The following is a 25057-nucleotide window of genomic DNA, read 5'->3' as shown; positions in this document are numbered from 1 at the left end:
AATATTGACCAAATCAATGAAATAAAAAGTAGTAGTACTGCTTCTAAAATGGTTTTAAAAAAAAGTTTTAAAAAAGTAAAAAAAAAAAAAAAGGTCAACAGAATTTGGGGGAGTATTAAGAGGCGGTTGTGGTTTCAGACCTGGTTTAATCCTGAGAAAGATGGGTCCTGAGAAGAACTAACAGCCAAGCTTCTTTTCCTCTTCCCCACTGGAGATTCTAAACACTGAACAAACAATAGAGGGTGCAGTGCATCAAACAGGATTGCTGACAACCCCACAAGGCCAGCGCAGACAGGCAACACCAAGGCTCAGAAAAAGAACGGGAGGAGAGGGAGGAAAATGGGAGGGGGGAGAGAAAGCCCAAGGCCATCCTTCGTCCACCAGCAAGCATATGAGCTAAAATCAGAGAGGAGTCAGACTGTGGGAGGACTTCCTAGAGGAGTCAGCCTGGGCTTAGATGCAAGCCAGTATTTAGGCTAAGCAGATGGGGGGGGGGGGGGGGGTCCTGCAGAATATGCAGTCTACACTGCCATACCAATTTCAGTCAGAGGCAGAACTGAAGACAATAACTGCCCAATCCCTAAGTTATTTTACTTTGCTAAAAAAGCAAACACTTATTTCCAAACCTGTTTCACGTTTTTGACTTTGCAGTGGCTTTTTGATATTGCAGCATTTAACGCTAGCAGTGCCACACCAGTAGAAGTGCTTTTATACAATAGTCATTATACAAATTTGGAGTAACAGTCTGTCTGGGTACAGAACACAATATGCAGTTGACTTACTGGCACAACTAGGGTTAAAGGAGGAGGCAAATAATTAAGGCTATTCCCTAAAATGGGCACTCATTTAACAATGTGTGAAAAAGCGTTGTAAAAAACAGACACCCAACCCCACCACCTCCTTGAGATCTCACAGGAAGCAATGGATCAAATAATTGTTTCAAAGTTTATTCTGATGGCTTGGAAACGGTGGAAACCTTCAGTAAGGAAGAGGGTAGAATACTTTGGAAAAGCCCAATCTGGCAATGAGCAGCTCTACAGTGCAAAACAGAGGAAAAGCGTGCAGTAAGAAAGGAGCATGAATTAATCTGCATGGAGCCGTCAATACATGGAGTAGATTTAGCATAGCTGCGAGAGACGCATGACAGGACAGCCTTTGTGATAGTGACTCTTAGATTTCAATAGAGCAGCCCAGGACAAAGCAACAAAACAAGCAATTAGTTTACAATGATGCCAAGCTGAGTATCACTCTCCAAACCATAGGGAAAAATCTATTGTTGGTGAGGTGTACACTTGCAATCTATTAAAGAGTGTGGGGGGGGGGTGTTATTGCTCTATTGCTCTTCACTCTACTGTTAGCAAAATGTTAGATTTACATCAATGGTGCTATGTCCAAATGAAGACTACTTCAGAAACACACTTCCTGAATTAAAGGCTTTTGGGTACAATAAGCACCATTGTAAAAGAGCAGGTTGGAAGCAGAATGCAGAGTGAGTTCAGGTGAAGAGAACGGCAGTTGATTTAATCATCAAGAGGATAAGAGTGGGGTTCGCAAAAGCTACTGCTCTGCCATGTCTTCCCATCCATTGAGTTCAGTGCACATCCTGCGCAAGACTTCTCGGGCTTGGGTGTCAGAGCTTGCAGTCCAAAAGGATTGTATGTGCACCTTTATAAATGTTGGTGGAGTTTAGTAAAAAAAAACAAAAAAGATTTAAAAAAAAAAGATTTAAAAAAAAAGTGACAATTTTATGTGTATGTAAAAAAAGAAGCTTGAGGCTGGCATTCACACAGACACACAATGGTAAACACTTATTCCAGACAGCACTGCCAAAAATGGTAATACAGGCTTCAACGCTTGAATACCCAAAAGGTACTGCTTCATTTTGATTAGACTAGCCTGTCGCTGACTGATAAGTTTATAACACTAACAACCTCCACAGTTCATGTGGACAGGTCTGTGTTAAAACACACGCATTCCTGCTTTAACTTTGCCAAATGTTGCCTGTCTGCAAGGGCTCAAAATAGTAAGTTTTTTTAAAAACAAAATACAAATCAGGCAACTTGAATACAGTTGGTATATGAAAAAAGAATCCCAAAAACACCTTAATTATTTTCTGCAAGGGGGAAAAGAATAAATGGGATTACACATCATGCAGAAGCCTTTTTTTGGTCTTACTAACACCTGTCTATTATCTGAAAGAGATCCACAACTATAAGAAACATGAGGACTTGTATTACCTGATGGTAAAAGTACCTTAATGTGACTACCAAAACCATTCCATCCTTAACAAGTGGACTAAACCAACCACAAACAATTAGCCTTAAAATGTCCATTACCAAGGACATATAGCCTATTCAAAGAAAATAATCACATGATTTGCCTCACTGAGGATTATATTTTCTACAAAAGAATACTTGGCACCACCAAAGCGTATAAAAACAAGATCATTTGGGCTACTTGGATCACTTCACACAACGTTGTATAAAACAAAGGCAGTAACTAGGTCAGAGATTGTCAACATAATGCATCTCAGGACAGGGAAACTGCTGTAAGCTTACCTTGTTACAGTGACGGCCAATACCCATTAAAAAGTTGTCTGGCTTGATATCTCTGTGAATGAAGTTCTTTGTGTGCACATACTCGATTCTGCTGATCATCTGTGGAGAAAAAAAATAAAATACGGCTCTCAATCAGTTAACGCAAGAACTTGAAAATAGACTGGTCTTTGCACTTTAGAAAATGGGTTTATGTAAGATTTTTAGGGTTTTAGTCATTCTCCCTTTTGCAGCCAGAAAATGTATGCGTTTTGGGTTTCTTAATAAAATGTTTAAAAAGCAGCCACATGAAGGGGCCAAAGTGAAAGATAAGGAGCAATGATGAAACAAAGCCTTACTTGGTCTGCGAGCATTAGTACAGTTTTCATGGTGAACCGGCGCGAGCAGAAGTTGAAGAGGTCTTCCAGACTGGGTCCCAGCAGGTCCATCACTAGGACATTGTAGTCCTTTTCTTGGCCATACCACCTGCAAGACAGCACCAGCCATATGTCAATATTCATGCTAACCCATAAAAATTATGCATTGGTGTTGTCTTAGGTAAAACTGCACCTAGTAATTTATTAGGCCTATGCAACATAAAAAAAGGTAATGCAACGTGTGTGGTCATAGGTCAATACCATAGCGAAACATTTTGTGGAGGGTGGAGTCTAGCGATTAGGCCTAACCAGTTGTTCCAGAAGCATGGCTTTATTCACAGATGACCAGCATTTTCTGGTTAAAGAGCATGGGGGTCATCATAACCCCATCACAACCCCTGGAACTCTAGTGAATTACAGAGGGAGGCTTCATTTATCATTAACCGGGTGGTTTCATTTTTCATGCGGGGCCTGGTGCTAGTTAAAGAGTAATCAAATGTTATCCTCACAGCTCTGCCATTAGACGTCAGGGGTATTCCCAACACCTCTCCAGTACACTGCCAAACCAGCAGTCACCAGGCAACCATCTTGTCCAAGAATCCAAACAAACAGGTATTGTAGGGGAACGACGTACACTACATGCACAAATGTATGTAGACACCCCTTCAAATTAGTGGATTGGGTTATTTCAGCCACACCCGTTGCGGACAGGTGTATAAAATCGAGCACACAGTCATGCAATCTCAATAGACAAATATTGGCATTCCAATGGCCTTACTGAAGAGCTCAGGGTCTTTCAACATGGCACCATCATAGGATGCCACCTTTCCAACAAGTCAGTTCGTCAAATTCCTGCCCTGGTCAACTGTAAGTGCTGTTATTGTGAAGTGGAAACGTCTAGGAGCAACAACGGCTCAGCCGAGCAGTGTTAACCTCTTACATCTAGACGTTCCGCTAGCGGAACACCTGCTCCAATATCCAATGATAGGCGTGGTGCGAATTACCAATTCCTCAAAAATACAAAAACTTCAATTTTTCAAACATATGACTATTTTACAGCATTTTAAAGACAAGACTCTCCTTTATCTAACCACACTGTCCGATTTCAAAAAGGCTTTCAGCAACCTTTGATGAGCTTCATCAGATGACACACCTAGGACATTATGTTATACAATACATGCATGTTTTGTTTAATCAAGTTCATATTTATATCAAAAACCAGCTTTTTACATTAGCATGTGACGTTCAGAACTAGCATTCCCACCGAACACTTCCGGTGAATTTACTAAATTACTCACGATAAGCGTTCACAAAAAACAAATTATTTTACAATTATAGATACAGAACTCCTTTGTGCAATCGAGGTGTCCGATTTTAAAATAGCTTTTCGGTGAAAGCACATTTTGCAATATTCTGAGTACATAGCCCGGCATCACAGGGCTAGCTATTTAGACACCCAGCAAGTTTAGCCTTCACCAAACTCCGATTTACTATTAGAAAAGTTTGATTACCTTTGGTGTTCTTCGTCAGAATGCACTCCCAGGACTGCTACTTCAATAACAAATGTTGGTTTGGTTCAAAATAATCCATAGTTATATCCAAACAGCGGTGTTTTGTTCGTGCGTTCAAGACACTATCCGAAGTGTAAATAAGGGTCACGCGCACGACGCATTTCGTGACAATTTCTAAATATTCCATTACCGTACTTCGAAGCATGTCAACCGCTGTTTAAAATCAATTTTTATGCCATTTTTCTCGTAAAAAAGCGATAATATTCCGACCGGGAGTGGTGGTTTTCGTTCAAAGATAAAACATGGAGTCGACTCGTGCACGAGCCTGAGTCTCATAGTACTGTGACCAGCCACTATCCAAACGCGCTAATGTTTTTCAGCCAGAGCCTGCAAAGCCACGATTCAGCTTTTTGCCGCCTTCCGAGAGCCCATGGGAGCCGTAGGAAGTGTCACGTAACAGCAGAGATCCCCTGTATTGGATAGAGATAATCAAGAAGGCCAAGAAATTGTCAGACAGGGCACTTCCTGCATGGAATCTTCTCAGGTTTTGGCCTGCCAAATGAGTTCTGTTATACTCACAGACACCATTCAAACAGTTTTAGAAACTTGAGTGTTTTCTATCCAAAGCTAATAATTATATGCATATTCTAGTTTCTGGGCAGGAGTAATAATCAGATTAAATCGGGTACGTTTTTTATCCGGCCGTGAAAATACTGCCCCCTAGCCATAACAGGTTAAGCCACAAGGTCACAGAACAGGACCACCAAGTTCTGAAGCATGTAAAAATCATCTGTTCTCGGTAGCAACACTCACTACAGCGTTCCAAACTGCCTCCGAAAGCAACGTCAGCACAAGAAGTTCGGAAGTTTCACGAAATGGGTTTCCGTGGCAGAGCAGCCGCACACAAGCCTAAGATCACCATGCGCAATGCCAAACATCAGCTGGAGTGGCGTAAAGCTTGCCGCCATTGGACTGTGGAAACGTGTTCTCTGGAGTGATGAATCACGCGTCACCATCAACAAAACGGAGCTATTTCAATATAACTATGGATTATTTCGAACCAAAACAACATGTTGTTGAAGTAGAAGTCCTGGGAGTGCATTCTGACGAAGAACAGCAAAGGTAATCCAATTTTTCTTATAGTAAATCTGAGTTTGGTGAGGGCCAAAGTTGGTGGGTGTCAAATTAGCTAGCCGTGATATCTACTCAGAATATTGCAAAATGTGCTTTCGCCGAAAAGCTATTTTAAAATCTGACACCGCAATTGCATAAAGGAGTTCTGTATCTATAATTCTTAAAATGATTATGTATTTTGTGAACGTTAATCGTGAGTAATTAAGTAAATTGGGTAAAGTGGGTAAAGTGGGTATGCTAGTTCTGAACATCACATGCTAATGTAAAAAGCTGGTTTTGATATAAATATGAACTTGATTGAACAAAACATGCATGTATTGTATAACATAATGTCCTAGGAGTGTCATCTGATGAAGATCAAAGGTTAGTGCTGCATTTAGCTGTGGTTTTGGTTTTTGTGACATATATGCATGCTTTGAAAATGGCTGTGTGATTATTTTTGGCAGGGTACTCTGACATAATCGAATGTTTTGCTTTCGCTGTAAAGCCTTTTTGAAATTGGACAGTGTGGTTAGATTAACGAGAGTCTTGTCTTTAAAATGGTGTAAAATAGTCATGTTTGAGAAATTGAAGTTATAGCATTTATGAGGTATTTGTATTTCGCGCCACACGATTCCACTGGCTGTTGACTAGGTGGGACGCAAACGTTCCACCTTGCCCAGGGAGGTTAACAGAGTGATTTGCCAAGGCAGGATACTCTGACCATAGCCCAAGACAGAAACCTGGCAGTGGCTTCTGATTAAAGTTTCACAAAACCGCTTGTTGCAATTTTGATGAGGCTCTCTTGTTCAGATATCGGTAAGTGGACTGGAGGCAGGGCATGAAAGGGATAAGGAATCCAGTTGTTTGTGTCATCCGTTTCAGGAAAGTAAATGCGTAATTGCGCACAACTCACTCAGGTGCTTCGCTATATCACATTTGACATTGTCAGTAAGCTTGAGTTCATTTGCAAAAATAAAAACACACAATGGAAAGACCTGTGTGTTGTCCTTGTTAATGCAGACAGAGAAGAGCTCCAACTTCTTAATCATAACATCAATTTTGTCCCGCACATTGAATATAGTTGGAGAGTCCCTGTAATCTTAGATTCAGATCATTCAGGCGAGAAAAAACATCACCCAGACAGGCCAGTCGTGTGAGAAACTTGTCACCATGCAAGCGGTCAGACAAGTGAAAATGGTGAGTAAAGAAAACTAAGCTAGTCTCAATTTTTTTTTTTTAAACGTGTCAATACTTTGCCCCTTGATAATCAGCGCACTTCTGTAGGTTGTAAAAGCATTAAATGGTCACTGCCCATATCATTGCATAGAGCAAAAAGACAAGAGTTCAGGAGCCTTGCTTTAACAAAGTTAACCCTTTTCACTGTAAGGCTCCAAAACGTCTTTAACCTGTTAGGGCTAGGGGGCAGTATTGACACGGCTGGATAAAAAACATACCCGATTTAATCTGGTTACCACTCCTACCCAGTAACTAGAATATGCATATACTTATTACATATGGATAGAAAACACCCTAAAGTTTCTAAAACTGTTTGAATGGTGTCTGTGAGTATAACAGAACTCAAATGGCAGGTCAAAACCTGAGAGATTCCTTTACAGGAAGTGGCCTGTCTGACCATTTCTTGAACTTCTTTTCCATCTCTATCATTTACTAAGGATCTCTGCTCTAACGTGACACTTCCCACGTCGTCCATAGGCGCTCAGAGCCCGGGAAAAAACAGAATGTCGTCATTCCAGCCCCAGGCTGAAACACATTATCGCCTTTCTCAAGTGGCCGATCAAGGGACACTGGGCTTAGGCGCGTGACCCGACCGCCCCCGCCTTTGTGATTTTTCCCTCTGTTTGCCGAAAAGGAGATTCCCTGTCGGAATATTATCGCTTTTCTACGAGAAAAATGGCGTAAAAATTGATTTTAAACAGCGGTTGACATGCTTCGAAGTACGGTAATGGAATATTTAGAATTTTTTGGTCACGAATTGCGCCATGCGCTCGACCCTTCTTTACCATTTCGGATAGTGTCTGGAACGCACGAACAAAACGCCGCTATTCGGATATAACGATGGATTATTTTGGACCAAACCAACATTTGTTATTGAAGTAGCAGTCCTGGGAGTGCATTCTGACGAAGACAACAAAAGGTAATCAAACTTTTATAATAGTAAATATGATTATGGTGAGTGCTAAACTTGCCGGGTGTCTAAATAGCTAGCCCGTGATGCCTGGGCTATGTACTTAGAATATTGCAAAATGTGCTTTCACCGAAAAGCTATTTTAAAATCGGACATATCGAGTGCATAGAGGAGGTCTGTATCTATAATTCTTAAAATAATTGTTATGCTTTTTGTGAACGTTTATCGTGAGTAATTTAGTAAAATGTTAGCGAATTCCCCGGAAGTTTGCGGGGGGGTATGCTAGTTCTGAACGTCACATGCTAATGTAAAAAGCTGGTTTTTGATATAAATATGAACTTGATTGAACAAAACATGCATGTATTGTATAACATAATGTCCTAGGGTTGTCATCTGATGAAGATCATCAAAGGTGAGTGCTGCATTTAGCTGTCTTCTGGGTTTTGGTGACATATGCTGGCTTGAAAAATGGGTGTCTGATTATTTCTGGCTTGGTACTCTGCTGACATAATCTAAAGTTTTGCTTTCGTTGTAAAGCCTTTTTGAAATCGGACAGTGTGGTTAGATTAACGAGAAGTCTTGTCTTTAAATAGCTGTAAAATAGTCATATGTTTGAGAAATTGAAGTAATAGGATTTTTAAGGTTTTGAAAATCGCGCCACAGGCTTAAAGTGGCTGTTACGTAGGTGGGACGAATTCGTCCCGCCTAGCCCAGAGAGGTTAAAGCTGTCAGGCATTCCCTTGGCAGCAAGAGCCTCTCGGTGGATGCTACAGTGTACCCAAGTGGCGTCGGGAGCAACTGCTTGCACGCACATTACCACTGAACTATGTCTCCCTGTCATGGCTTTTGCGCCATCAGCAGGGTTCTACAGCGCAAGTATTTCATTCACATTTGCCCCTAAAAATAGATGTGCGAATCTGAATAATCTTTACTCGTAAATAATTTCAACCTACCGTAATCCATTTCTCCCCCGCTGCTAATTGTTTAAAAACTACAAGTCTCACATTTCTAAGTGTCATGCGCCAACCACAGTATTGTTCTGTGATGACGCAGTCCAGTCAGAGTGACAGAAAGGTGAACACTGGGAAAAAGTTACGTGCAGACATCACTAAAAATGAAGCCCATTCAATTTTATTTAAGCGAAAAAGAGACGAGAAAGAGGAATCCGGCGAGGGGGATGCGCAAGGTTCAACTAATGAAGCTTCTTCACAAAGTTTACCTGAGGTGGCTAACGTTAGCAAAGCTGCCGAGAACAACGTTAGCGAAGCTGCCGAGAACAACGTTAGCGAAGCTGCCGTGACCCCTGCTGTCACGTCAACTGTAGCCGGCGGAGGGAGAACATACAGAATCAATGCGAATTGGCTCAAAATGTTCCCATGGCTAGAGTTCGAAAACAACATCATGGTCTGCAAATATTGTTCAGGGCAGAAACAGGCAGTCAACACGTCCTTCGTGTCAGGAAACCCACATCTGAAAAGGATAGCGTAGCGAAACATAACATCTCGCGTTGGCATAGCCAGTGCAGAGATCTGTACCTGTTGAGACGGACGGACGGACGGGGGGGGGGAATAATACTCATCAGGCACTGTGTCAGCAGCCTTGGAGGAAAGTGCTGCTGTCTGAGAAGAGGAGGCAGCTGAAAATAAACATTGCATACTTCATTTGCAAAATAACCTTTCGTCAAATTTGGGCTGCTTATCAGACTCGACCACAAAAATGGAGTTGACATTAATCCCACATACGACAATGAAGTAAGATGTGCAGAGATGATCAGTCAAATTGCTGACATAATAAGAGAGCCTGTCAGCGAAGCATCTTGCCGTTCTAATAAACGGAGACACTGATATATCCAACACCGAATGCGAGATTGTCTACGTGCGCTTGTTGGAGGATGGCAAGCCAATCAAACTCCTAGTCGGACAACAGACCTTTGAGCACTCCCATGCCATTGCTAAGTTGCTTCTCTTATAGGCTTTATTCTTGTATAACGTTTAATCATTAATCGTAATGGCGATAGAATTTAGTTTGTCAGAAATACTTTTGTATAATAGTTTTTTTGTTGTGTTGTCATTCGAGGTTTTTTGGATGCCACCAAGGCCGCATTTCGTGCTGTTTGCCCAGAGGAGGTTGGAGGGTCATGGATGAAGAAGTGCATCTCCTTCAGGGCAGAGATTTCCCACCTGCAGAGAGAGGCAAGGGGGCATATAATCCCAATCCACTGTATGCCACAGAATTTATTAGTTACAAACCTATGATTGTGTTTTATTTGCTAGCAGAGAATGTTAAATACTGTGTGTGTGCGTGCGCACGCGCTAAGTGTTGGAATGGTAAATACCACTGAATTATTGTTTTGTTGGCTCAAGAGACGGGGGGAAGAAGGTGAATTGTTTGGAAGATTCTGTTCTGACTTTCACAGGCTAGAGCTGGCAATACTGACCATTCAGAAGAAAGAGCCAATGGGGTCTGTCATGTACGATCTTCTGAATCCGATATAGAAGACTTATCACTTCAGCGGCAATTCCAAACAAGAGCTCTATGTTCTCGGGCAAGAGCTCAGTGTGGATATTTTCACACCGTCTACTGTCAAGGGAACTTCCTGGATCCCCCATGCCCACAAAGTGTTCCTGCGGCATGGACAAGACAAGGACCTTGCCACTGACGAAGGCCAGTACTCCGTTGTTCTGCAGCACAAGGAGCACCTGGCCGAGCATCAACAACAGCGGAAGTTCAAGGGCGGGCAAAGGTCAGTTTTAAACAAGAAATGTAATACCACACTAGTTTTAAATAATAGGTTCAAGACTCAAATTAACTTTCAGAATTAAGTAATTGACAGGTGACAGCTTATTTACTCACTACTTAACAGAAAGCGGGAATTGGAGAATGCACTCATGTATTCTGCCATTTTCTCAGACATGTTTGACGAGCTATCCTCACAGCCTCACCCTGTAAAAGGAATGACCTGATCCTCCCCCAAGCCACATCTGAGTTGAGGAAGACAGTGACCAGACTGGAAGTACTAAAGCTTAGGGCAAAGGCAGGAGGCATGCTGGAGAAGATCCAGACCATGCTTGCTCAGCAGCAGGGTGATGAGAGGAGATTCCAGGTGTGTTAGGATGAGAGCTTGTTAGGATGTAAGAGAAATCGATGATTGAGACAGATTCTCAATGTGGGAATCAATGTATTCGTTGCCCAATAGACAGATTTGAGGTTAAGGAGGGAAATGCAGTGGAGAGGTCTTAAAAATATATATGGGAGACAGACAAACGGCCAGACATTTCATGCTGATGATATGTGTGCGTGTCTCTGTGTGTGTCTCTGTGTTTTATTTCTGTTCAAGGGAATAACACTGAAGGGGAATCTGAAAGGCTTCACGGACCTCACCAATCCCCAGCTGAAGCAGCACAGAGGCGGCAATCAACATCAGTGTGGATGATCTCAAAGCCAGGTTTGATGGTTTGCTGAAAGATGAGGCTGTCCAGACCCCAGGAGTCTTTCAGAGTGCTAAACCCTGACACATGGCCAGAAGACCAGGCCAGCCTTCTCACCTTTGGCAATCGTGTGGCAGACCCGATGAGGCATTAAGGAGCCTCTAGAAAAGGTAAGAATTTATTTGACACTGCATTGCCATATGAGACAATGTTAAGTTTGCATATTTGCAAACTCACTTGCTCTGTTCAATCCTGCCGATCAGGCTGCAACATGGCTCCAATCCAGGATGAGTAGCAGGGGCTGAAAATCCTGGTCAGCCACAATTTCAAGGACAAGTCCTACAGTGGGAGACCATGTTGACAAAGGTTGAAGCTGCTTTGGGGTCTCCACCACCGAAGACCTGATGAGGATCAGCCTGGAGGGGCCCTTCTGTCGAGGAGTTCGATCCCACTCCTGCCGTGGACCGCTGGCTGACCTCTAAGCGTACCAGACGGCCAACATACAAAAGCAGCTGGACAACTGATATCCTTTGTGTCTAGTAGGCATGGGTCAATGTGTGATTTTGGTGGTATGTGCTGTTGCACATATGTATGTCCCGTAGTACACGCACACACATAGAATAAATATGTATGTAATGAATTATTTGTTAATAAACTCCATTACTTGAACATTTCCTAAATTTCTTTGGGTCCTCCTACATTTTTTCATTGAGGAGCACATGTACTCCTTGGGGTGGGGGGGGGAGTTAGTGTAGAGCCCTGATTAGTACAGATAACATTAGCGCAGTACCTACATTTGGCTACATATGGACCGTTAGTGGAACTCCCGCGAGAGTGTAACGGTTAATGTGATTGGATGTTAATTATTTGACTAGGCTACCTGTATTTGACATTGTGTTATTTCACTAAACACTAGATGGTTTAATTTTATTTTTGGCAGTGAAACGAGGCTACTCAGGCGAGAAAAAAAACTCACCCAAATGTATAGCCCCGTTGGAAAATACAGATGGACAGTTTGAAAATGTGAATCACATTGCGCTACCCCAGTTTGGGAATACCTGTTCTCGAAGATTCTGTGCTTGCAACTTTGTGGCAACAGTTTGGGGAAGGCCCTTTCCCGTTTCAGCATGACAATGCCCCCATGCACAAAGAGGTCCATACAGAAATGGTTTGTTGAGATCAGTATGGAATAACTTGACAAGCTTGCACAGAGTCCCTGACCTCAACCCCATTGAACACCTTTGGGATAAATTGGAGCTTCGACTGCAAGCCAGTCCTAATCGCCCAACATCACTGACCAACCTCACTAATGCTCATGGCTGCAAGGAAGCAAGTCCCTGCAATGTTCCAACATCTAGGGGAAAGCCTTAGCAGAAAAGCAGAAGCTGTTTTGGCAGCAAAGGGGGGGGACCAACTTCATATTAACGTAAAAATGTTCTTGAGCAAATTAATTTATTGATGTCTTTTCATTTTGATTAGTGATGAAAATGCAATTAATTTAAGGTCATTGATGTAAAAACCTAAATTTACCAATTTTAAGGTTGTGTCATTTGATTTGTGGTGGCAAGAAAAACTGTAAATCCCAGTTTTCAAAAGCATCAATGTCTGGAGGAGTGAAAGACCAGAAACAAACAAGGGTGATAGAGTAAATAGTGTGTAAATTTCAGGATAATGTAATTCAGTGATATTCTACGTCGGGGGAGGGGGAACTGCAGTGAGGTCACCCACTAAAAAAATGTACTTAGTAGGGAATCAACTAAATGTATTGAACATTTATTACATTTGCCCAAGTTTATAAGACACCATGAACAGAATGTATCAGTGATTTGGAAATCACCATCACCCACTAATTAGTCAATTTTGCAGAGTCAAAGTGTTTGAGCAAGTAATGTATGGATATTTATCTTAAATTTGCAATTATATAGCCAATGAAAATATATAGAACTTCGGATTTCACCCTCATCTCAAACTCGAATGGTTTAGACTGTTTGGAAGTTATTTTCCTCCTGCTTTGACCCGTGCAGTGAGGTAGAAAAAGCTATTGCTGTGCCCGTTATGAAATTATCAACTTAACCCAGTATTTCAAAAAATGACCATATACACTGATTGTTTAAGGCAAATCTACGAAAACTATTGCTGATGGTGAACCAGAACAATTGAAATAAAATCTAATGTAGCCTAGCAGTTGGCAGCGCATTTGATTACAATAACCAAGCAAATGACAGTTGCAATTCCAATAATAATAATATTGCTTAAGCCATTAAACATTTGAATGCTGAAGGTGACATGCGGCCTACCACTCGTTTCATCAGCGTACGAAGCCGCGCACCGTTTGACTAGGCTACTGATATTGCCTGGGTTGTTCAGCATGCAAAATGACTTGATCAATGATTCACAGTTACATGCCTAGTTCGACACTTAAGGAGAGGACGCACCAACTGTCACAAAACAAGGTAATTTGGGAAGGTAGAAAGTAAAAACCTGAGGGGGAAAAAAGTGAATCGGCGATTCATAAATTTAGAAACTATTTTCTGAGTGATGCGTGCTACATCCACCTTACAAATTTGAACCTGGAACTGATGCCAATCAGTGAATCGTTACATCCCTATTACCTGGTAGAATTAAATCTTAATTACTTACATCAATCAGTGGGTATATTGTTCAGCAAACTACCATCACGTGCACTACAAAAACCACAGCTAAACAGCCTCTTACTGGTGAGCACTGGAATTAAAAAGGGTAACTACACCCAAAAATCTACATTTCTCACGTTCTTCCCAGACCTCAAGTCTGATGTGGCTTAAGCATTGTTGCAGTCTTAGAAAAACAACAATTTAGATGTTTTTTTTTAAACGTAGATTGAGAGCGAAAACCAGAACGGGGTAAACGGAAACCTGAGCAAGCAGAATTTAAGGAAAAACTAAAACAGTCAAGCTAAAAAATAAAACCGATTAGGGCCCTGCAAGAGTCCACACTGCCATTTTTCTGCTCCGACGGATCTTTTAGAATTAGCTAAGGCAGGGCTTGACAACCTTTTAGCCACTTGTCCTTAGGACAAGTAGGGTTGATTTTTCACTTGTCCAAAAGCTCAAGTCACTTGTCCAACAATTAAAAATGGACTAACAACTTTGACATTGTAGGATTTCCAGACACCACTTTAGAAAATAAAATGCATTAGGCCTACTATCTTTTTTACCATAGAGTATCAGACAAAAATGTAGGCTAAAGTCTACCTATTGGCTTCTTTGCATATACAAGCATGTCTTTAAATACAACACTGCCCTTTAAGGCTCTCCTGGAGAATAGTTGGCCACCCTTGATAGCCTATTGAATATTGCAACATCGAAATCAAATACATTTTATGTCTTCATAAAATAGTTAAAAAACAGACCCTAGGACCGTTCTGGGACGACAGATCCAAAATTCAGACAACCACTGCACATAATTATATATATTTTTTAATTACCATTGAGGCTGATGTAACAGACTGTTTAGCTTAAAAATGTTGCTAAAAATATATTTTTTCATATTATAAGCTCAATGCGCATATGGCTGTAGGCTATGCAGGACTGTTCCAAAACGCAATAAGCGGAAAACACCTTTTTCAAAAGCGCACTGCACGCACGATTGGTTACATGTGAATGATTAAAATTAAGAAAGAGGGGACTGAATAATGAAAAAAAGATTGGAAAACTAATATAGCATGAGAAAAACAGCATATTAAGCCTAAATGTTTATATCATAATTCCCCTCAACATATCTATGGTCTTAGAAACACGGTGGTCCCGTGTGGCTCAGTTGGTAGAGCATGGTGTTTGCAACGCCAGGGTTGTGGGTTCGATTCCCACAGGGGACCAGTACGGGGGGGGAAAAATGTATGAAATGTATGCATTCACTACTGTAAGTCGCTCTGGATAAGAGCATCTGCTAAATGACTAATATGTAAGGTAATACATTCTTCATAAAATGACAAATTGTCCAAGTTTTAAACAATTAAGTTGATGGTTAAATAGTTTCAAAGTGGTGCCCGCCTCCGCTCAGATTCAAAGTGGGTGATGTGCGGTGCGCAACAGCCACCGACAGTCCTTCACTCACCGGTCTTGTGACCATCTGAACAACCCGTGCCTCGAGTATGTCGACAGAATCAAGCCTTTAGACGTTAATGTTATTCAGCCTTCGTTATTGGTTGTCAAACATGATTGGCATTTATAGCCTATATTTGGTCTCAATTTTAAATTTTGGCTACATTGTCTTGTGCCTCCCCCAAACCTATTGGTTTGGACACAAGGCTGTAGCCAATATGCATATCATCTACAATTTGACATGTAGGCTTTATTTATGTATATGAAAAATGTATTTGAATATTGGCCTCTGATACAATTCTTATCAGAGTAATAGGTTGACGTGATTTTTTTACACTTCATTTGGACAACCTAATTCTATATTCTTGTTTCTTTCACTTGTTCCAGACAAGAGGACAAGCATTAATGTCGAGCACTGTAAGTGTGTTGGTCAACAGCACGATTTCAAAAGAACGTCCATGGCAGCAGCAGAGCAAATGCACCTTGAATAAAGAAAACTCTGCACTTCAACATCCTTATACACCCCCTGGACACAGCCCCCCAAGCACATGAATAACAGCCAACATGTGGCTGCCAAAAAAAAGTATGGCGGTAAAATGTGGTAGGCCTATGCAAAGCTCTAGAGGTGGGTAGATCCATGTTGGAATTGTCAGTGGAATATTCCAGGCCATAGCCAATTCAGATACAGAACAATTTAAAACATGCCAATCTTCAGAACGCAAAACAGGAAAAACTCAATATGCTGATAAACCATATACCTTGACACGCTGAAGGTGTGCTGCTACATTTGAGCAATATGGAGAAAGTCAAAGACAAAAAAAGACAAAACAAAGAACCCTGGCAAATCAGGGCAGACAAATCTTTACTCAAACCATATAAAATTGTACAGACAATGTGTATGCCATCTAGGCTACATGTTAAACTACAATCAATTAGAGTACAAGCACAATATGCAATCCTCTAGTTGAATACTGTTCATAAAAACTGCTCAGGCAAACACATTACAGGAAACTACAGGCCTCAGACTAATTTCCTCTTTTAGAGAGGCCAACAGCATGCTGCTCAAAAACAAAAACAGGAGAAATATGGGCATAATATCAGTAGATACCCAAGCTTAAGAGACCCAATCCAACATGTAACTACAAAAAGGAACTCAATTAAGGAAAGAAACAAGAGACATGTCACTAACGAATAGATGGACCCTGCATTTTTTTTAAGGTGGAATTAATAAAAGAACAAGGTTTCAATCTCCATGGACCCAAGAGAGAATGCACAAGCCTTCCCTTTCTGTTCATTATAACAAAGCCATACAATTGCAACAGGCAGTGTGGGGTAGGTGGGGCTTGTTTATCAGGTTCTTCTGGCTTTGAAAAAGTTGAGTTCTTTTAATCTCCCTGCTTGGTCCTACAGTAACAACCTTTCCAAAAATTCTAAAACAGCTAAATTCAAAATCGCACTTTACAGCATGTGACACCACTCACTAGGCCTCAAAGTCTGTACCGCCCTGCAGTGCACACTAATGCAAAATTAATCAAATGTAACAAGTATTCTTTAAAGGCCTGTGTAACTCCCAGTCTCTGCCAGAGGGACCAGCTGATCACCACTGCTTTCATTCATGCAAATTCAAAATCCTCCTCATTACCTGGCAACAGTCAAGGGCTGGGCATATCCGTGACTGGAGTTACCTAACAGGTCTACATGGTATGTAGCTAACTCACAAAACGCAGCTCTAGAGTCCAGGTTACCAGTAAGCCACCATGCCAAGGTCCACACTTATCCAGCATGGCTACCACAGCATTCTGCAGCAATATGTCATCCTATCTGGTTTGCGCTTAGTGTGACTTTCATTTGTTTTTCAACAGTTTTCCAACAACTCCAGGCTGTGTAATGGCTATTTGACCAAGGAGAGTGATGGACTGCTGCCTCAGATGACCTGGACTCCAGTCACCCGACCACAACCCATTTGAGATGGTTTGGGATGAGTTGGACCGCAGAGTGAAGGAAAAGCAGCCAACAAGTGCTCAGTATATGTGGGAACTCCTTCAAGACCATTGGAAAAGCATTCCTCATGAAGCTGGTTGAGAGAATGCAATGAGTGTGCAAAGCTGTCATCAAGGCAAAGGTTAGCTACTTTCAAGAATCTCAAATATATGATTTGTTGAACACTTTTTTGGTTACATGATTCTGTGTATTATTTCATAGTTTTGATGTCTTCACTATCATCTCTACAATGTAAAAAATAAAAGACCCTGAAATGAGTAGGTGAGTCCAAACTTTTGACTGGTACTGTATAGATATTTGATTAAACATTGAAGTTGGCTTTTTGTGCTATAGCCCACAGAAATGCATTGAATAAAGCATTTGTACATAGCATAACAGACAGTCAAATAAACCATAAGTAGTGTGTGTGTCCTATATCTGAGATAAGAAAACTCAGGCTGCATACCTCCTATGCACGCTGTGCCATTTTTAAAGCACAGTACAGGTTAACTTTAGACCCCGACCCCCCAAAGCTGGTTGGAGTCTCCCCTTTGGAAATTGGTGACAGTTTGTAGCGCCAACTGTTCGGTCTGGACAGTCGGTTTTGTGAGAAGACATTGTCAAAATTAGGACGACTGCGACAGAGCTCAGGCAACTGCCGTAAATCTTGTGGATGTTGTAGAGCGAAACTAACATTGTTATGCTCGTGAGAGTAATCTTTCGATGGTGGTTTGTTTGTAGCTCAAATAGTTGTGGATGTTGTAAAGCAGTGGTCGCCAACATTTCAGGAGTCAAGATCACCGAGTCAAAATTAGAGGTCGACCGATTAATCGGAATGGCCGATTAATTAGGGTCGATTTCAAGTTTTCATAACAATCTGTAATCGGCATTTTTGGACACCGATCATATTGCACTCCACGAGGAGACTGCGTGGCAGGCTGACTACCTGTTATGCGAGTGCAGCAAGGAGCCAAGGTAAGGTGCTAGCTAGCATTAAACGTATCTTATTAAAAAAAAAACTTTTAAAAAAACCAACCAACCTTAACATAATCACTAGTTAACTACACATGGTTGATGATATTACTAGTTTATCTAGCTTGTCCTGCGTTGCATATAATCGATCCCGTGCCTGTTAATTTATCATTGAATCATAGCCTACTTTGCCAAACGGGTGATTTAACAAATTCATTCGCGAAAAAAAGCAGTTGTTGCACCAATGTGTACCTAACCATAAACATCAACGCCTTTCTTAAAATCAATACACAAGTATATATTTTTAAACCTGCATATTTAGTTAATATTGCCTGCTAATATGAATTTCTTTTAACTAGGGAAATTGTGTCACTTCTCTTGCGTTCATTACACACAGAGTCAGGGAAAATGCAACAGTTTGGGCCGCCTGGCTCGTTGCGAACTAATTTGCCAGAATTTTACGTAATTATGACATAACATTGCACAACCTTCAATGTAACAGGAATATTTAGACTTATGGATGCCACCCGTTAGATAAAATACGGAACGGTTCCGTATTTCACTGAAAGAATAAACATTTTGTTTTCGAAATGATAGTTTCCAGATTTTACCATATTAATGACCTAAGGTGCGTATTTCTGTGTGTTATGTTATAATTAAGTCTATGATTTGATATTTGATAGTGCAGTCTGACTGAGCGGTGGTAGGCGGCAGCAGGCTTGTAAGCATTCATTCAAAGAGCACTTTCGTGCATTTGCCAGCAGCTCTTCGCTGTGCTTCAAGCATTGAGCTGTTTATGACTTCAAGCCTGTCAACTCCCGAGATTAGGCTGGTGTAACTGATGTGAAATGGCTAGCTAGTTAGCAGGGTGCACGCTAATAGTGTTTCAAATGGGTGACGTCACTCGCTCTGAGACATTGAAGTAGTTGTTCCCCTTGCTCTGCAAGAGCCGTGGCTTTTGTGGAGCGATGGGTAACGATGCTTCGAGGGTGGCTGTTGTCAATGTGTTCCTGGTTCAGGGCGAGGGACGGAAGCTATACTGTTACACTGGCAATACTAAAGTGCCTATAAGAACATCCAATAGTCAAAGGTATATGAAATACAAAATGGTATAGAGAGAAATAGTACTTTAATAACTACAACCTAAAACTTCTTACCTGGGAATATTGAAGATTCATGCTAGAAGGAACCACCAGCTTTCATATGTTCTCATGTTCTGAGCAAGGAACTTAAACGTTAGCTTTTTTACATGGCACATATTGCACTTTTACTTTCTCCTCCAACACTGTGTTTTTGCATTATTTAAACCAAATTGAACATGTTTCATTATTTATTTGAGGCTAAATTGATTTTATTGATGCATTATATTAAGTTAAAATAAAAGTGTTAATTCAGTATTGTTGTAATTGTCATTATTACAAATAAATATTGTAAAAAACGGCATCGACTTTTTTTTGGTCCTCCAATAAATCGGAATCGGCGTTGAAAAATCATAATCGGTCGACCTCTAGTCAAAATGCTAGCCGAGATCTACCACTCAATGTTTTATACATGACTTTAAAAATTGAAGTCGATGCACCTTTGGTAAAAAGAGTTATGCAGCAGTGAGGTTTGTGCAGTAGGTCAGTAGTTCCCAACCAGGGGTACTAGGACCCTTGGGAGTAGTTGGCCAATCCACAGGGGGTATTTGAGAAGACTCATGAGACCATAGGCCTACTGGTAAAATGCACATGGGGTACTTCAGGTAAAGCAAAATTCAGTTGGTGGTACAGTAACCGAAAAAGGTTTGGGAACCACTACAGTAGGCTACAGGCACAATACATTATCACTGCATATTGGCTATGCATGAATTGCCCTGCCAATGTTGTTCTTCTCAGACCTTGTTGAAATTATATTTCTACATGAGGTATATTATCACACCGGTAAAAGATTTGTTGTATTACTTGTGAAGCACAGCTGAGTGAACATAAGCCTCACTTTTGTTTTATATATATTTTATTTTACAAGAAACGGTAAGTCTATAGCATACACACATTGGGAGCTATTCAATACTCAAAATGAAATCCCCATGTGATGCATGTGGAGCGGTAATCTACTCTAGTTTTTTTTTTGTAAGGGGACAGGCGGTTATTTGAGACTTTAGGTTTTACAGCATACCAACACACAGATGGCATTTGGATACTTTTCCAGTGGACTTTATCTGTTGGTCTTTTTTTTTTACTAAAGTGAAAGTGGTTTGCACAAACCCACTAGGCAGTAATAGAATGGAATTATTTTCATGTCAATAACTTGGCTCACCAGCACATAAAACCCGAGGTCAATTAAGTGGTGCCAGTTTTCCAGAATGTTTGCAGAACCCTCAGGCGAGTTCCATAACAGGAATGGCCCCAAGCACAGAAGTAGACAGGTGCACCAGCCACATGCTGATGTACCTGAAAACAAACAACCAGCTATGACTGTAGAGGAAGCATGAAGCACCCTCTTATACAACCCTCTTTCTTATTTATCCAGGCAGTCCACAGGGTACTCCACCACAAAGCAAACCTAACCTGCCAACAAAGGCTTTGATTAAATTGCATAACCAAGGAAGTAAGCTGTGAAACTAGCCTGCGTACTTTTTGCGCTAGTATCTAAGGGCGGTAGCATGTCCTATTCAGAAATTCTCTTTACCTTATTGCTTAATCACCAAAGCTGTCTTGCTCATTTAGGGCAGTGTTCCCTTATTCATTACAAGGTTAATACCCAGGGAAGGAACCTGGAGAGGATAGCAGATACAATTGTGTGGCAAAATGTCTACTGCAAATGTTTCAGTAGTGCATAAATAGTTAGATGCCCCTACATCACTATGGCATGGTGAGAGTTCATGTGGGAGAAAATTGATCCAGAAGGATCATGGCAGGGCCAGTAGTCCTATCTTTCTTCAATTAAGTCATTGAAGCAGCAGAGCCTAATGACCAGCCTGACCATCACCACTGACAGCCCAGCTTAATCAGAGCATTAACTATTCAGCATTAAATGGCATTAACAGTGCCATTATCCAAAAACAAATAGGTACATAACTTCAACGCAATTGTTTCTTTGTTCAGAAGCTTTGACGACTTTTATTGAATTCACACATTAGTAATAGTATCCTTATGTCATTTTCCAAGTCAAATGCAAACAAGTGGTGTATTTTGTCACAACACCCTAAATTCACAATGACAACTAAACAAAAGACATAACACGTTTCACTGCTAGTTGATAATAAATATGTTGAAAGGATAAGTACTATGGTTCCCAACTCAGTTCTACTTTTAAAAAGTGCACATCCATTTTACAGCCAGCCTCGATTCTAAATTCAGTGTCTGAACCAAGTCATTACCAACGTCTCACTCTTCAATGGCCTTGTAAATGACAAAACCTAAAATAAAATACTTTAAGGCGTTTGACGTTATAGGTGACACTTTAGCGTTGAAGTCACCTTGAGGAGACAAAACCACTAGGCCCAGATAGTTGTTTTCGCAAGCGCTGAGCCGCCATTTTCTAACAGGGAAGGAAGACATGTTGGAACAAACAAAAGAGGAGCGGCCATTTCCAACCACGAATTTTTGATTGCATGATCATTTCTTAAAAGCTGACACTGAACAACCCTACATGGTTCATGGCGGATGTTGCGTTGAAATAATCTTAAAGTTAAAAAGTAAATGTGCAACGTATCCATAAGCAAAGACCAAGGAAAATAATGAAGCCAAGGAGATTAAAGTACTGCCAGCTAGTTTGCTAACGTTAGCTGTAAGAGCTAGCTTGTAGCGCCAGCTGGCATATGGTAAAGTAAACTAGAAATGTGTTTGCAGGCAAGATGTAACTTTGTACAAATGTTAGACAAATATATGTCTCGTCTTATTTTCAAATACATCTCAAATATTAAACTGTTCAAAATACATTTACGTGTATATTACCTTATGTGTGGGATTCCAACTCCTCCTTGTAAGATTTTGTACAGTTTGCTTTCATATAACAACTGTGGGTGTCTGGCTTTCTGAGATTCCAATTTTACAGCTACCTCCTGCAATACAAAATGATCAGTTATGTAGCTTAGTACAATATATCCAAGTTACTTTCCAGTAGCCTAATTGGCTAACTAAATAAAGATGTATTAATGCAATCCTAATTTACTATGCTAAAATAACGTTATTTATACGGTTTACTGTAACCAATATCTACTATCTTAGATGACAGTTGGCTAGCTAGGCTAACGTAGCTATCATTCTGCATCGTTGAACATTTAAACGAGGCAAGTTGACGTTAGCTAAACAATCTACTGGGGTGTATTCATGCGGCCAATTCTGTTGCAAAACGTTTAGCAACAGAATCCGTTTATTCCATACGGAAAGCTTTCGCAACGAAAAATAGATTTTCTAATGGATAAATACACGTTAATTTACTCCCCGTTTCGGTTGGTTCTTAAACGGTAAACTTTTCCCGTACGAATATACCCCGGTTAAATCTCGGTGAGTCAGCTTGGCTGTTGATTGACAGAGCTAAACGGTTAGCTAGTTAACATTAACAGTTACCCACTTGGTGAAATTGATAGTTTTTTTTTACCTCTCCATTTGTGATGTTGATCGCGAGGTATATGTCACCAAATGACCCAGATCCAATTTTTCTGACAAGCTTGTATTTCCCACCGACAATAAATTCGGCTTTAGAGCCGCTGCTGCTTGCCATATCCTCAATCACGAGCAACTCCTGATTAGTTTAAAATAGGATTTTCTGGGACTGCGCCGTCGGTTTCCCTTCTCGGCCAGCTCGTATCAGAACATACACAGAAGTCCTGGCTGCTCGTGGGCGATGTACTTGAAACAATGTAACGTTAGCCAGCTAGCTAGAACAGTGTTTCTTTTCAGGCGTTATTCGCTAGCTAGCTAGTAAAAAATCTTGGAAAAAATAAAACCAACACATCACGAAAAAGGGAACACGATTCTTCTGAAAACACTCCTAATGTGCCTAGTATGTCCGTCGCCCAGTGCCTCGGGGTAGCTACCGAACGTTAGCCCACTAGAGCTATCGGACACCAGTGGAACTGCGAAATTCCGTTCGATCTGTTTGAACCACCTCCGCAAGAGGGGCAATATTCTTCTTGTTTGTCAAATTTCCGAAGATAGCTACAATTTGGATGTGATTCTCCTTTCTTCGTAGAATATTTTAGGACAATCAAGGGTCGCTGCTTTCCTTCAAAGCGCAACCCAATCACTCCGCCATCTTCTTGTCACTACTTTTGATTCCACCGTCCGTCTCGAGGTGATTAGCTAGCTAGCTTCTGGGAGCGAGTGCAGTGGCAGAGACGAGCTTTGACGTAAACGGTTAGTTCTTCTTCTTCTTCTTCTTCTTCTTCTTCTTCTTTGGGATTGGATTGGCGGATCGCATCCAACTTTTAGGTGCATACACCGCCACCTACTGTACTGGACTGTGAGGCCAGTCACTGCTCACCTTACCTATGTACATTACATTCAGGTAAAAACAAAACGGGGAAAAAAGAAAAGTACCCTGCCAACTATTAGCCCTCAGTAAAAAAAAAAACACCACCCCATTATTTATCCCTTTCTAATGTTACTCCAGGCCAACGGTCTGGGAGGACAGAACACTACCACTCAACACGCCCTGCAACTCTTCTGCAGTAAAACCTCGCAGTCCAAAGTACTTCTCTGCAGCTACCACCACAAACTCTATTTTCTGTAACTTAAGTCCCATGTCTGCTGTACAGTTGACAACCATGCTAAGAAACCAGTGGAGGCTGCTGAGGGGAGGACGGCTCATAATAATGGCCGGAACGGAGCAAATTAAATGGCATCAAACACATGGTGTATTTGATACCATTCCGCTCCAGCCATTAGGACAAGCCCATTCTCCCCAATTAAGGTGCCACCAACCTCCTGTGTAAGAAACCAACCTTACTGAAGCATATATTATTCCCATCCCTTTCTATTGGTCTCTGCCTTCTCAATGGGCAAGTTAGTTTTGCATGGCCGGTGCCCCAAGTGGCCGTAGTTTACACATTTTAGACCATTCCATTGGTCCTCGGGCCATGCAATCGGGCATGCAAAACAAACTGGCACAGTGAATTTGCACTTGTGAAATCGAGGTTTGCCCATCAAGTGGACATGAGTAAAATAAAAAACATTTTCCATATTATAACTATCGTTGCATGAAATCGGGCAAATATTAAAGTTCAATGTATGTATTGTAACTAGTGTGCAAGATAGCAAGTAGTTTCCACTGATGTTTTCAGATTAAAAGCAGCACTCTCTATCGAGAGTATATCATCATATCTGTGTTGCAATTCTGATGACAGTTGTTTTGACATAGGCTACTGTATTAACGACGTAGTTGTAATAAGTGTCACTGGTGTTACAGCGGTACATTGGTGCCATCTACTACCTCACTGAGTCGCAGCCTATAAATATGTTTTGTGAAAGAAAATAAATGCAAATTTGACACAAAAAATCCTCTCTCTTAACTCTTTGATGAAATACCAACATTCATTGAACAAGCCTGACCCCAAAGTCATCTGATAATTGAGTAGAGAAAAAAATATTGTGAACTCAGAGAAAGCCTGCTGCATGTGACCTGTTGTAAAGATGCCTTAGAAATGAATAACCTACAGTACATACTAGGCCTTCTCGGATTCGTCTGTTCATTCTAGAATATACACTTCTATCTTATTCCATTGAAAATGTACAAAGTCTTCTGAGACTTGGTTTTCTTTCTAATGGAGTTGTTTGTGGATGCACATTTTAATTTAGGGACTACAAATTACATTGACAAAGGATAACTGACATGCTGCATTGTTACTGTCTCAAAGCACAATTGACCTCTTTAGGAAGCAAGTCCAAATTTTTCCAGGCATTCAAGTAACTCATTATCTACTACTG

General features: G+C 41.0%; 1 protein-coding gene across 15 annotated transcripts in view; it reads right to left on the bottom strand.

The window, feature by feature from the left end:
- LOC106604944 (casein kinase I) overlaps positions 1-23514 on the bottom strand; it is a 36307-nt gene extending 12793 nt beyond the window's left edge. For 3 of the 15 annotated variants that reach the window (XR_006769874.1, XR_006769877.1, XR_006769875.1), the window contains exons 1-5: positions 22731-23514; positions 22085-22191; positions 2894-3020; positions 2559-2657; positions 141-224 (exon numbers count right to left, since the gene is read on the bottom strand). Coding sequence is in view for 8 of the 15 variants with exons in the window: in XM_045718258.1 (XP_045574214.1) it covers positions 141-224; positions 2559-2657; positions 2894-3020; positions 22085-22191; positions 22731-22853 (540 nt within the window). In the remaining 7 variants the exon portion in view is untranslated. The remainder of the gene's footprint in view (positions 1-140; positions 225-2558; positions 2658-2893; positions 3021-22084; positions 22192-22730) is intronic. The other 12 variants (XM_045718258.1, XM_045718259.1, XM_014200096.2 and 9 more) reach the window with 9 other exon arrangements.
- Positions 23515-25057: the final 1543 nt, after the last annotated feature.

The sequence above is a fragment of the Salmo salar genome, chromosome ssa05 (assembly GCF_905237065.1).
Source record: "Salmo salar chromosome ssa05, Ssal_v3.1, whole genome shotgun sequence".
NCBI lineage: Eukaryota > Metazoa > Chordata > Actinopteri > Salmoniformes > Salmonidae > Salmo > Salmo salar.
Note: the sequence above shows the minus strand (reverse complement) of the source record. Positions and strands in the feature narration are given on the sequence as shown.